At 38.0% G+C, this 14,926-nt stretch overlaps 1 protein-coding gene across 6 annotated transcripts in view; it reads right to left on the bottom strand.

Moving 5' to 3' along the window:
• Positions 1 to 14,926, bottom strand: part of GLIS3 (GLIS family zinc finger 3) — a 683,233-nt gene that overhangs the window by 477,371 nt on the left and 190,936 nt on the right. For 3 of the 6 annotated variants that reach the window (XM_006068184.4, XM_006068187.4, XM_006068185.4), the window contains one exon: positions 2,658 to 3,144. The exons of 2 other annotated variants lie outside the window; for them this stretch is intronic. In XM_006068184.4, the coding sequence (XP_006068246.1) occupies positions 2,658 to 3,045 (388 nt within the window). In that variant the 5' untranslated portion in view covers positions 3,046 to 3,144. Of the gene's footprint in view, positions 1 to 2,657; positions 3,145 to 14,926 lie in introns of those variants that run through there. One more of the 6 variants, XM_025279094.3, reaches the window with a different exon arrangement.

Here is a 14,926-nt window from a genome sequence, read left to right as displayed (position 1 = left end):
ATGGTTTTGGTCACTGCCTCCTGTACAATGTTATGAACCTCCGTCCATAGCAGTTTTCCCTACTTTCTTCACTTTAAGTCTGGATTTTGCAATAATCAGTTCATGATCTAAGCCACAATCATCTCTAAAGGAAATCAACCCTAAATATTCATTGGAAGGACTTATGCTGAAGCTGAAGCTACAATACTTTGACCACCAGGTGCAAAAAGCCAACTGATTACAAAAGACCCTGATGCTGGAAAAGATTGAAGGCAAAAGAAGAAGAGGGCGGCAGAGGATGAGATGGTTACATAGCACCACCAACTCAATGGACATGAATTTGAGCAAACCCTGGGAGAGAGTGGAGGACAGAGGAGCCTGGCATGCTGCAGTCTGTGGGGTCTCAAAGAGTTGGACACAACTTAGCAACTGAACAGCAACAAATCCCCCAAACAGTAGCTCACCCATAACATATGCTTAATAATTATTTGTAGAACAAATGACTGGATGACGTTCAAAGAGTTCCAGATCACCATTCTCAGTTATTGGCTTAGTTTAGAAACTATCAACCAAGATTTGAAAGGGACACAACAAGCCACTCCTGGTAACATCCAGACCACTAGTGGTATCCAACCTGTAAGGTGAGGGAGAATAATAATTCAGTTGTCCCCAACTCCTTACCCATGTCCCTGCATGCCCTAATCATGCAGATCTAGAAAAGACACTGCAAGCTTGGAAAAGGAGCCCGAAAATCAAAAAGAGGAGAATCAGGAAGCAGTGCTAATTTTTACATGAGTTCCACGATGAACTGGCCCTGAGAGTTTGTTATTCCTTAAGTACCTGAAACATTTTTTTTTATCAACTATGACTATAATTATAAACACACCTAGTCACTATCAAAGTAATATTCCCAAACTCCTTATTGCCTGACAAGGCTTAAGTTACTTATTTTTTTCTAGACTTTAATTCCTTTGTCAGTTATTCAACAATAGCATACAACTCAGGAGTGTTGTGAGGAATAACTGAGACTATGCATTGGAAAGCACTTAACACAATGCCTAACACATGCTAAGTTATTATATAATAAGCACAAGTTTTTAATATTATCACCACTATTTCCTGCAAGTCAGGATTTCAAACACAAATATATATAAAAGCAAGCTACAGTTCACTAGTCAAGCACGAGCTGAAAGATTGTACTGGGCCTCAGCCCCTGTAAATACAAACACATGAGCTTGACATTAAGAAGCTCAGCTTGCCATGTCATGAACATAGCAACCCAACAATGGCAGAGCTGTTTTGGATGAAGCCCCCAGGGAAAATTTTCCTATACTTACACTAGATATCAGTTAGCTCTGAGAAATAAAACAACTCAAAACAAACCTAGACCAAAATAAATAAGTAAAAAAGAAAAGAAAAAAAGTTACACATATGTTCAGGTTTTTTTAATCTATCCATTTATATCAACTTTTCCATACTCAGAAATACACAGACACTAAAACAAACAACTTTTGGGTTACCTGCCTGATATAAATCATTATTCATCATAATTGGCTAAGTTATGAGCTAACTAGGTGAATAGCCACTTGCAAGGCTGCTAGTAATTTTATTTGGTGGTATAAACACTTGGAGGGGGAAATGGAAATCCACTCCAGTAGTCTTGCTTGGAAAATCCCATGGACAGAGGAACCTGGCAGGCTACAGTCCATAGGGTTGGGAAGAGTAAGACATGACTGAGAAGGCACATGCATAAACACTGAGTATAGGCATTTAAAAATAAATGGTAAAAATATCTAGAGGAAAATATAATCATGTTCTGCTATATAACAAAGCTATGCTTTACATAATATACATGCTCCTTTTTCTAGCCCCGATACACATATCATTAGCAATACAACCTCGTTAACTCAACATCAGTTTCTAGACAGAGCAAGTCATTCAAATAATTTGTTATTCTCTGACAATTATTCTTAATTCAAAATCTATGGTTAAAAAATAAAAGCTATGGTAATTCAAAATCTACTGAATTGGAAGCATTCTCTCTGCACCCATCTCTCTCAAATTGGCAAGTTTTTCGAGTTCTCCACAAGCACAGACATACATCTTTTCAATATACTCTTCTAGCTGCTTTCTCTATTGTCATTAGCTATGTTATAAAGATTATAGGTTTTGCTCTTAGAATATTGTATCATTTTATGTACCTCATTTTATTGGGTATTAAAATTTCCCCACTTTAAATCCTTTTCCTTCCAAACATCACCTTTCTTCTAGCATCCAACTAACATAATGGCAGCTGCAGTCACCCTTCCCCCCATGGCCTGCAGAATCGAGCTCCTGGTAAGACAAGATGGAGCTCTGTGCATCCAGAGGGCAGGGTCTTGCCAAACATGCTCTTGTTTTCCTCTATGACACTTATGCTACCTCCCTGTTTCCAATCTTTCCATCTCATCTTCAACCCGGTTTCACAGTCCATGAAGAAATGCACTTACCACTGTGGGGCCCTCGCCCTCACACAAATGTGCATCCACATCCTTTCCTAGGGAGCTGCATACCATTATGAGACTTTGACCCTGACACTGAATCATGTATATTGCCATAAGATTTGCTTGCAGAGAAGAGACAAGGAAGAGAAAAACAACAGTGTCCACTTTTAAAAGATCCCAGAAAGACAATCCTACCTTTCCCAGAATTTGGAGGAAAGGGGCTTCCAAACTCCTGCTGCTTTGGCTTTAATGTGTGTGGCCCTGACATGCCTCCAGCCTGGGTGACCTGGAAACGTGGCTTCCCACTGGTGAGCACTTGTCTCCGGGGGCTCAAGGCAGGCAGATGGATGGGGCTCTCGTTCACGTTGCTCTGAGGAGCCATCCCTCCTCCTGAGGGCATCTTGAGATGGAGGCTGTTAGCAAGGCTTCCAATGGCAGAGCTTGTTGTGCTGCCACAGGATGAGGGGCCAGGAGTCCCCGAATGGGCTTGAATGGGAGGGATGTGCTGGCCACTGACCATCCCAGGCCCCTGTGGGGTTCCTGATGTCCGCTGGAGATTCATGCTGCATGACCTTCCATTCATTCTGAAAAAACCTGTAGCCAGGTTGGTCAAATATCCAATGACACTAATGATTCCTTTCAGGCAAAGTCCAATAAGTTATCCATGGTGTGGTTTATTAGCCTGTTTAAAAAAATAAATGCAGGCATTTTTAAAGGTAAAAAGGAAAATAAGTTACAATGAGTTTTCAACCTGTGTAGCATTCATATCAGGAAGCACTCAGCAAAACGGTCTTTCATGTAGAACATGGTTATCAAATACATGGTTCACTGGCAGGCACTCTCCCCTCCTGCATTCATGGTAGACATGGATTATGGATCACTGCATTGTTTTGTTTTGTTTGCCACTGAACCGTTCTCAATACAGTGCTCTTGGCAACTATAACCAATCTACTGGTGCCAGCTCGCAAAATGGGACTTACTTTGCTCCATAGAGGATCTGTCTGCACTAGTTCACGTTTGCTACGGTGCATCCTGGGAAACCCAAATGCATCACCTTCATGAGCTGTAAGACTGCTGCCCAAAGGTTCCAGTAAACAAACAGAAAGATGATACAAACTCTAAATGCGATTGTGAGGACATTAACAAAGCAATTTTCTCATGGTCCCTAGATTAACAAAAGATTTTTTTAAATAGGCATGGAGATTTCATAAAGGCTTCAAATATCTAAATATTTACAGCAGCATTAGAGTCTTAGTTCTATATTGATCCTGAGTTTATGGGGATGAAAATATAATCAACATCACAATACTCTCACCTTTCAGTAAGATCCTAGAAAAGGATAAGGCTGTGTGAAATGCTCTACAGAGAACATAAGGACAAAACAACCCTTCTCAAGGTGAGTATGTTCACCATGTACCATGCACGGTAAACTGACAGGAGTTCCACAAAGCTGCCATCTGCCATCCTACCACCCTCTTTCTCAAGTGGCAGAGGGAGAACCAAAAGCAGCGACGTGGCCACAGGACAGCATCATCCATCTGTGCGTCAGTACTCCCTGGATACAAATCATTCGGAAAGGCTTTTTCCTCTCTTGATCTACAGTTCCCCAATATGTATGTCATGCCATGACTAAGGACTAAGTGTCTCTACTCCCAATAAATGACAGACTCAGTCACAATTTGAATTCTTTTAAGTAAACATGACAGTCATGGAAAGAAGCCAACGCTGGACAAACAAGAAATACAGACTGGGTGCAAAGTAGTAACGGCCAGATATCCTCAACTGGACGAGTCCTCCTTTTTTCTATGATCCACTCAATGTCTTAGATGAATATTTCCAACTCAACTCCCAAAAGAATGTTCCATAAATCACTGAGCACAGGATATCAACCATGGTAAACTTTTTGTGAGGGGGTTTTCTTTTTTCTTTATCATTTTAGAAAATCAGAAATACAGGTATCCCTTGCGTTTCAAAAGTTCACTTTATGCCACATCATTTTCAGAAGATTTACCTTAGTAACCGTTATCACTAACCAAAAAAAATTTGAGGAGGGATTTTCACTCTTAAGAAAAAAAAGTGAAAAACAAAAACATCATTCAGCATTTGTTCTGCAGGGGGCTATTACAGAGGCAGTCCTTATCCCGAGCAGTGAGATTTGCAGCATCAAGCTCCTTTCCCTAGGAACAATACTCAGCATCTCAACTTCAAGCCTCCATAGCATCAAACTGTGTCTGTGAGCATCTGCACTTTATCTCAGTTTATTTTGTACATCCCTTAGCAACATGTATCCTAAGTAATTGCTTCTTAACTTTATGCCATTTCAGCTGACCTATGACCACTTTACTTTCAGATAGCAGAGGAAATCTGTAGTATTTAATTTTCAAGCCAAGCACTCACTGTGCCTTCTGCAAAGTTGACCGTATATGTCCATGTATTGAGGAACTTCTAAGATTACCAACAATATAAATGCTTTCTTTAACTTTATCAAGTCTCCATTCTACTAATAATTCTATCAGTCTACCACATTTAATACTGACATGCCATCTAGTCCTCAGAAACAATCCTAGGTCTCATTCCTATCTTTCCCTCCACTACAGTAGCCAAGAAGGGACAAATAAATGCAATGCAGATTATTCAAACCTGCATCACTTAAGCTTATTTATGAAACAATAAGAAATAACCCTGTATCAGACTGGTTGTAAGATTTTTTTTTTTAATGCTGGAAAAATCCCAATGCCGTTTCTGCTGCACCCATTTAGAAGAACTCAAGTGTATTACCAGCTGGTCTGCTGATTCATTGGTTGATTAAAGGCAAGAGTCATTTAATGTCTCTGTGCTTTGCCAGATGATATTGGCCATCTATTCTCCACTCATTGATAAAATAGTGTTTTCTGAAGCACTTTGAACCCTACCCAAGAAAGCACTTATTCAGCACCAATCAAAAAAAAGGCAAAATAAATGTATTGTATTGGCAATTTGTTGAAAATGAAGAATTATACAACATGACTAGAAATATGAGTCACTAAGACCATGGTCCAGGTGACAAGTGTCTGCAGATTTGCAGACTGTGCCCATTTCCAGGTTTTTAAAAATAAAGGAGTTGGTTCTGGCAGTAAGATCATATACAAGCAGGAATTCTCATCAAAAATGTGGATAAAAACATGTAAGTACTAGACCATTAAGAAGGTGAGTTTGTAAGAGGAAAAATAATTAAAGCACTAAGAACTTAGTTATAAGAACTCAAACTTGCTTGAATATTTATTTTATTTTTATTTTTTATAAATCACACTCCTGTTTTAAATAGCTTTAGGGTGAAAGTAAAAACAACAACAAAAAATGTACTTAAATTTTATTACTAAAAAAGCAACAGCCAGAAAGTAAAGTGATTAATACCATAAAGAAAAACCAATAGGTCAGTGTTGTGTGAGCTGAGAAAAACCAGCCTCAAGACAAAAATAAAATAAACTGTATGAAAAATATGCCAAATAATCCAGTTCTCACATTAATTATACAAGCAGATTTTTCAAACATTAGATACCAGAATTTAAAAATCAATTTGTTTATTCACAATATATAGTATTCTATGTGCTTTTTGGCTAGATCATATGATCATGTGTAATTTTGAGCCTACTTGGTAACAAAAAAGGAATAAACAACTAACTTGTAAGAAAGACCCATCCTCACTGAGTCAGAGTGAACAGCATTCCCAACGAGAATTTGGGAGACCTGAGTTTTACTTGTGGCAAACCATTTATAACTTCTCTGGACAGTTTTTCATCCACAAAAGATGAAGAATTTGGTGATAATCACTTGAAATTTTGTTCTTTCCGATAATTAAGAAAAGGAAGATTATAGAAAGTACTCATTAACTATGATGAAGGATAAATATGTAGTTTTCTAAAACATGTCTGTTTCTGGCGGTGCTGGGTGTTGGTTATTGCTCGAGCTTTCTCTAGTTGTGGTGAGTAGGGGCTTCTCATTGTGGTGGCTTCTCTGTTTGCAGAGCAGGGGCTCCAGGTCACATGGGCTTCAGCAGTTGCAGTTCTCAGGCTCTAGACCACGGGCCCAGTAGTTGTTGCCCACAGGCTTAGTTACCCTGAGGCATGTGGGATCTTTCCGGACCAGGGATCAAACCCATGTCCTCTGCATTGGCAGGCAGATTCTTTACCCTGAGTTACCAGGGAAGCCCAAATATGTAGATTTTGTGTCTGCGGCACTTAAATCAAAGGGATTGGGTGGATATGAAAGCAAAAAAGAACAGCAATCTCTACCAACTCAGTCAAAACAAGAACTGATAGGAGGCTTCCGGATCAGCAATGTGCTGAAAGAAAACATTCACCCTGAAAAATGAACATCCGAGTTAAAATTTCCTATACTTGGCCAGAAAGTAAGATCACAACTAATCACTATCAAAACCTGACTGGTAGGATTCCACTGGAAGAGCATTTTTCTCTTTAAAAACTTACGTTCTCCAGCATTACTTTCTCTTCTGTCCTCCATTCAATGACTAATCCAGGCATCATCAGAAAAAAAAAAAAAAAGTAGAAAGAAAAAGCAAGGAACATCCAGAAGGATAAATTTGGTGTACTTTGGATATGACATATTAACACATGTAGATTTTTAATACTCCATTGGTTAAAACAATGAAAATGTTTACTCATTCTGCTATGAGTCAATATAAGTTAATAAATCTTTCCTTTCAACCACATTAAAACTCTCAAAACACACTGTTGTAAGTCAGGTCAGAGAGGAAATTACTTAACTCCTAAGGAAACCAAGGCACAAAATCATTTAATGATAATTTCAATAGATTTCTAGAAAAGCTATGACTTTAATCAAAATACAAGATCATACTTCTACCTTCTACCCAACTCTTGAGGCATTATGCCTTGCAGGTTAAAAGATTTTAAAAAGCAATGTTAACTCATATCTTCAAGAGAATTCCAAAAACATTAGTTCCATAATGTCTATTTACATCCAAAAGCCCTTTCTTACTTAATATTATTAATAGACTCATCTAGAGTCATAATTCATCTGATGAGCCAGTTAATTATTAATTTTCATACATCATTTCATTTCCTTAGGCTACATTTAGCCTTTGTTACATTTTCCATTCCTTTTATGCCACAAGCATTTCTTACCCTGCACAGAAAACCTGATAATGAGACACAAAACACTGGTCAGCAAACAAATCGCCCCTGAGCTGACTTCTTATATATACATATAAACCATCTAAAATAGAGTTTTTATTGATTCCTTTTATTTTTCCCCTTCGGGTTAATGATTGTATAATTTCATTAACGTTGCCTTTTCAACATTGCTGCCTTGATCGCCTTGATCACTAATAGGTCCATGCTATTCCCACGGGTTTCTCTAGTTACAGCTTTGTAGCCAGAAGAATATAGAAATGAAAAGCCTATTGATAGGTAATATAAGTTATTCTCATGCACGGCTGCAGTGTAAAGCACATTTTGCAATTCAATCAAGGACAGATAGAGCTGAATGTTCTTAGATCCCAGGAGTTCATTTTAATAAGCAGAATGTACCTTGTCCTAACACAGGTGACTGACTCCTCAGAAAAGATTGTATAAACAAAAACCAATCGTGTAAGTCATTTTATTGGCAACAATATAAACACAGCTATATTAGATGTCACCAATAAATCAAAATTACTCTTGTCTGCAATTTTAACAACAGAAAAGTGCAAACATGTGCCTGTGAAGCTGGAGGATATTATAGAGGAAATGCACTGGATGTGTACAATATCATTTCTCTAAATTGAAAGTATATTAAGTAACCAGCACAAAGTATAGCTGATCATTTCTGTGGTTTCATAACTTTATACAGTGAGACTGACAGACTCACAGAATTTACAACAGAAGTTACACAGAAACAGAGCTGGAATGATTCCATGTCATTAGGATGTGGAGTGAAAAGTCAAGGAGGTTACACCTGGTAGTTAGTACATATAGACCACATGGCCACTTGGGCACTCCCAAGGTCTAACATAGGTAATTTAAGAATATTAACATATTTATTTTGAATATTAAGATGTTTAGCTATTACTCAAACAATATAATCACCATTAAAATAAAATTAAAGAGGTTTAGCTTTGAGTTATACCATACTTCAATTAAAAGTATGAAGACAAATCAGTGTTCCCTTCAGGAATTCAAACCATTCTACCAAAGACCACTCAAAAAAGACAATATAATGAACTTATGGATCCCATTTAATAGAATTCTTGACATTGTTTTATCTGTGATTCCAACTCTTTGCTACTGAATTAAAGGTAAACATTTTAACTTTTTATATAAAATTTTCTCAAAAATAAAAATAATCTTCCCCTAAGTTTATGGAATAAAATATCTTGCAGTGCCTTTTTAATCATATGAGTGGCTATGATACTAAAAATGTGGATGGTAAATATGGACAGGACACTGAGGAAAAAAAGGAAGGGAAAGGGAGAAGAGGAACAGAAAGGAGGAGGGAGAGGGAAGGGGAAAGCATGGGGGGAAAAATGACCAAATCTAATGCAGGAATTTATTCTGTAGTTAGTTAATCCTAACTTAAAAATCATAAGCAGCATTGAAAACCTTCGAAACAATGCTGCTGCTGCTACTGCTGCTGCTGCTAAGTCGCTTCAGTTGTGTCCGACTCTGTGCGACCCCAGAGATAGCAGCCCACCCGTCCCTGTGATTCTCCAGGCAAGAACACTGGAGTGGGTTGCCATTTCCTTCTCCAATGCATGAAAATGAAAAGTGAAAGTGAAGTCTCGTAGTCGTGTCCGACTCTTAGCGACCCCATGGACTGCAGCCTACCAGGCTCCTCTGTCCGTGGGATTTTCCAGGCAGGAGTACTGGAGTGGGGTGCCATTGCCTTCTCCGTCGAAACAATGCTAGTGATTATAAATTTCTAGAAGTTCAGACCTTCAGGAAAATATTGCTGGAGGACAATATTAGAAGTTCAATAACCTTTCTTAGAATCTACTTTTTACACTTCAGTGCATCTATGCAACTCTCATATCTCCCTAACTTACTAAATGTCACTACTTTTAGTAGTAATTACCTACAAGTGTTTCATCGACTTTGCCTCAGTCATGAATTCACCAATGAGTACAGCAAGTTCTAGAAAAGCATGACCCTACCAAAAGAAGCAAAAGAGAGGGGGATAGTTAGGGATTCCCTTAGTCAGTTGCAAAAAAAAAAAAAGCAAAACAAACAAACAAAAAAAAAAAACACAAAATGAGAACAAACTTGAAATGAAAAGGATTTTTAAAACAAACATAGGTAAGTTCAGAAAGGTACCATGCCCTGGCCAAGGCATTGGCTCAAGTTGAATATGGGCTGTAAGTTCAGATCTATGTTTAACAAAGTATTGTTTCTAAAGTACTGTTTTTCAAATTGGTCAAGATCCACTGGTGAGCCCTGAAATCAATTATTTAATGGAGAAACATTTTTTAATGAAATAGAACTGACTAGAATAAAACAGCAGCAGAATAAAACAGAAGCTATCAATGTGCATCAAATATATTAATGGTTAAGAATCGTTTCATTTCAGAGATTTGCAGGTGTACATGTCTGCATATCTACATGCACAGTGCTCTGGGTAAGATAAAAAAAAAATTTTTTCTGGTGGGTTACAGACAAAAAACGCATAAAAGCTACTGTTATAAAAGCATTGAGACTATCTGCCAGCCCAGGTACCTACCAAGAAAATCTGTAGAAACAGTCAGAATTAAACAGTCAAAATAAAACAGACCCCATAATATAGCTGTAATGAAGAGAAAATCTAAATGTTTGACATTTTTAGCTTTATGAAAAATAAGAATTAAATAACACAAAGCTATACTCCTACCAGGGCTTCTCTGGAAACTCAGATGGTAAAGAATTTGCCTGCAATACAAGAGACCCCACTTCAACCCCTGGGTCATGAAGAGCCCCTGGAGAAGGGAACGGCTACCCACTCTAGAATTCCATAAACAGAGGAGCCTAGGAGGCTACAGTCCATGGGGTCACAAAGAGTCAGACATGACTGAGCGACGAACATGCACACTCCTACCGCTGTTATCTTTCACTTTGCCTTTTATTTAGTATCAATTGATCAACTGTGCTCTACAAATACCAGTTAACCGACTGACTGACAGAATCAGAGATCACGATGATTGATAATTTTATATCTTCCTTGTTGCAAGGGGTAGGTGACCTTCCCTGAAATAAAACTTCAATTTTACAATGTGAAAGGGGGCGGGGGGAGTTTAAATTAACTGTCCTCGAGAACTGAGTTTTTTTGAAATGTGTTCTTATGAGTTAACATAAGATCCTATGAGGAGGAATTTGAAATGGAAAAATGAACACATTCCCAATGATGTCACCACTGAATTAATTACCTGAATTGCAAAAAGTGAACACCACATGGCCATGGTTTGAGACACAAAGGCTTCTTCAGAAATATAAAAGAAAAGTAACTGGCTGGAGATTTTTATTTAAAAAAAAAAATCCATTTTCACACAAGGAGATACATAGGCTGTAAAACATGGCAAATTAAAGTGCATTCTTGGTCACCTAGTGTACATAAATAATTACTCAGCCATGTGAATAGCTATTTGCAAAGCTAAAACTCACAATTGTTTCAAAGGGGTAATAAACATCTATCTATGGAAGATTCTAGAAATAAACTTAATTTAGCACTCATTAAACCAAATATTCAAGTATATTAAATTATCCCTATCACATGTGTAATTGAGTGATTTCTTTCCTTCAGTGTAGTTAGTTATTGCTGAAAAGTAACCAGTGTAACTATTTTTAGCTGTTAGTAGACAGAAGTTTAATACAAGTTAAATTATGTTCACTGACATCACTGCAGAAGTATGAACGTCCGCAACAATGACTAGGCCCTTAACCAATATGACAACATATTTATTTAAAAAAAAAAAAAAAGAAGCCCTACATGAATGACTCAGTCAGTTACAGACAGAAGTGGAATCTATTGGTCATACTGCAAAGGTTGGGAAAACATTAATCCATTTCTTCACACACAGGAATAACAAGAAATCATACATAACCCTAGCATCTGATTAATTTTCTGTGTACAGTATCCAGCAGGCCTAGAAACAAAACTTCATAGATCTGGCTTAGAGCTTCAGAAATAACCGACTCTGAGAAAGTCTGATCTTTTTATCAAGGAGCCTGGAACAGGGGCTGATCTTGCACTGTAACCCTATCTGCTCATCTGGAGTTCAGCAAGACTTGGTGCACCCAAAGCAATGTGCAGTTGTTCCCATTCTTGGCCTAAAGAAATCATGTCAGACACGATTAGCCCCACACCAGCTTTCTTTACTTCAAGTCTGCGCTCAACTACTTAGAGCCTTCATTATCTCAGTTTTACAACTGAGTCTCCTGATTTTGTTCCCAAAGTAGAACATGGTTGGATCCTTGTTTCTGTTCATACACTGTCTTTGAATCCACCTGAGTGGTCCTTCCCTTCCTCCCTTCTCCTGCCCTCTCCTTCCCCAAATCCAGATTCTAGTCACCTTCCAGGCCCACCCCACCTTGGGCTTTCTCTGATCCTCTCTTAATCGACCTCTATCACTGATCTGTAAAATGGCAAGGATTGTACTATTGCACCTAGTTCACAGCATTACAGAACATTGAATGAGATGACGCACGTTACTTGTTTAGCCCAGTGCCTGGTACCTAGAAGGATGTGATAAATGTTGACTATTTCACTCTATATACATCTCCTTTAACATTCATAACTTTCCACATTGCCTTATAGTTATCTGCCTGTGTTTCACCTTCCTGTCTAAATTCTAATTTCATTACGTTTTGGTACCCTGTATAATTTATCAAGCTCTCCCCAGTCCTTATAGATCCATAAATTACCTGAGATACCTATATATTTATATTTTTCACACTACATATGTCATATATATTGACTTTTCATATACATTTATGCACATATATTTATTATACTTGTATTTATCACACTGTACTGGCTATTTATACTGAAAATTATCATATAAATCAATATATAATTATATACTTATATATTCATATCCTATATTTATAATGTATTGCCTGAATAAATATAGTCTAAGTAAGGTGTGACCATAAACCCTAAGCTCTGTGTCTTGTGGAACCAGTTTAATTACAGTTGTGTGCTTCCTGGTCTATTCCTTCTAGTCTATTCCTTTCTCTATTAGAACAAAGCAGCATAAAAAGTCTATCCCACTCTTCTGAACAGGCATATTATTCTTGTCTTTATCTTGGCATACCCATGAACAATGAAAAATCCTAGCTGAAAGCCACAAAACAAATACAGTCACTTCAGTACTGAGACCAGGCATTTTTTTGTCATGGGGGTTGTTGGTCCTAACAGAGAGACTGCCAAATGCATTTTGGGTTGTCATGGTGGAAGTTGCTCCTCAGCATTCTCCTGGCTCACCCCAAGCTGGCTTCACTTTATGGTTTCACTCATATCTGTTTAGTCTCCCTAATCAGACAGTCATTAGGATAGAGAACAGGGCTTCTGTTTCATTAGTGTTTTTCCTTAACTCTATCATATTAAGTAATGCCTGAACAACTAATTTCTGCAAGCCAAATTGTTTCCCTAAACTTTAAAGGGGAGTCCAAATTATTTGACCTACTAAAAGGCTATTATATCAGCAAAAGAAGTCAAACTCAGGAGTGCATGTTGAATTATCCCACTTACATAAGGCATAAAAAATGGGCAAAATTATTACATCTGTTGAAGCTAAGGCAGTCATTACTCTTGAGGAGAACACAGTGGCTGCAAGAGATGGGGAAAGACAGTAATGAGAAGAAAGTAAGAGTCAAGTTTCTAGGGTATTGGTAATGTTCTATTTCTTGAAATCCAGATGCTACTTGTTCAGTTGTGTTCAGTTTAATCAAACTATGTATTAATGTCATTTTAAAGACCTTACTGTAAATTTAACCCCCCTGGAAAGCATAAGGCAGCACAGTTTTATTGCACAGATTTTCTATATGCCATTTGTTTGTGTTTTTATTTTCAGTCCTGAGCCTATGACCCAACTAAACTTTGAGAAAAGTTAAATGTCAAGTCTTGCATTTCAGCATTCTTCATAATAATCTCTACAGAAAATAATTATAGAAACACAGAAAATGATTTCTCCAAGGAAGAGAATGTGCATAGGATGGCACTTACTGAATTCTCTCCCTCAAGAATCCTCATATATTCTGGAAGAACTACAAATTAACATTCCAACTCGAGATCAATAACTACAATATGAGAGAGACAACACCAGAAAGAATGTCATCAAATTAATTTACTAGCAGAAAAGAATACTGAGAGAAAAAAGATGGAGAACACTAAGCTATCTTCTGAAATGATGGAAAGACCACTTTCTGCCATATAAATCAGTCGTGTCCAACTCTGTGCGACCCCAGAGACAACAGCCCACCAGGCTCCCCCGTCCCTGGGATTCTCCAGGCAAGAACACTGGAGCGGGTTGCCATTTCCTTCTCCAATGCATGAAAATGAAAAGTGAAAGTGAAGTCGCTTAGTCATGTCTGACTTCTAGCGACACCATGGACTGCAGCCTACCAGGCTCCTCTGTCCATGGCATTTTCCAGGCAAGAGTACTGGAGTGAGGTGCCATTGCCTTCTCCGTAAATGAAGGCAAGGCTAGTACAAAACATAATTTGCTGCTATTTAACTTCCCCACCCTGCCTATTTTGGCCTAATAGGAATGTCACCCGTTAGGTGGACCCTGGAGTCCATCCCCCCCCCCCCGCAAAAAAAGTTGTTTTTTCTATTAAGAATCATGATCACTTCCTCCCAAGAACATCGTCTGACCCCAAGTACTCAATATCCAACAAACCCACTACTATTAAGGAACTTGGATGAGATCAGGGACCAGCCACAAGATGCTCTCTAAAACTGGCTTAATGTGAACCAAGGGGAGAGGGAGTTAGAGCAGCAATTAGATTTAGCTATTCACACTGAAAGATTACTGAGTCCTCTGAGCAACAAAGGAAAGGACTTCAACTACCAATAAGGAAAGGAATTTGAAAGTGACTGGAAAAGAAATCCCCCATTCTTTCTTTTCAAGGTAATGTTAGTGCTAGTCTGGCTACACAGACGACTAGTGAAAACATATGAAAATTGTAATGCATTCAAAGGTGATCCTTAAACGTCAACAGCTCCCAACTGCAAATATAACATCTAATATGACACACTCCTGTTTCTAAATGGCTTCAAACACTCATTGTGGCAGATCTTTTTTCTACAAACTTTTGCAGGTTGCACCTGTTTCACACTTCACCTTAAGAAAACTTGGAAGAGGAAGAAAAGAAGGAATGAGAAAATTTAAACCAACACAAATCAATCTTTTACAAAAAAAAAAAAGTTTCCCCATTTATGTAAAAAAGGAGGTCCAGTGGGGATATACTACACAGAGGGAAACAGACGTCTGGCTAACT

The sequence above is a fragment of the Bubalus bubalis genome, chromosome 3 (genome assembly GCF_019923935.1).
Source record: "Bubalus bubalis isolate 160015118507 breed Murrah chromosome 3, NDDB_SH_1, whole genome shotgun sequence".
Taxonomy (NCBI): Eukaryota; Metazoa; Chordata; class Mammalia; order Artiodactyla; family Bovidae; genus Bubalus; species Bubalus bubalis.
The sequence above is the reverse complement of the archived record's forward strand: the minus strand, read 5'-3'. Positions and strand labels throughout refer to the sequence as shown.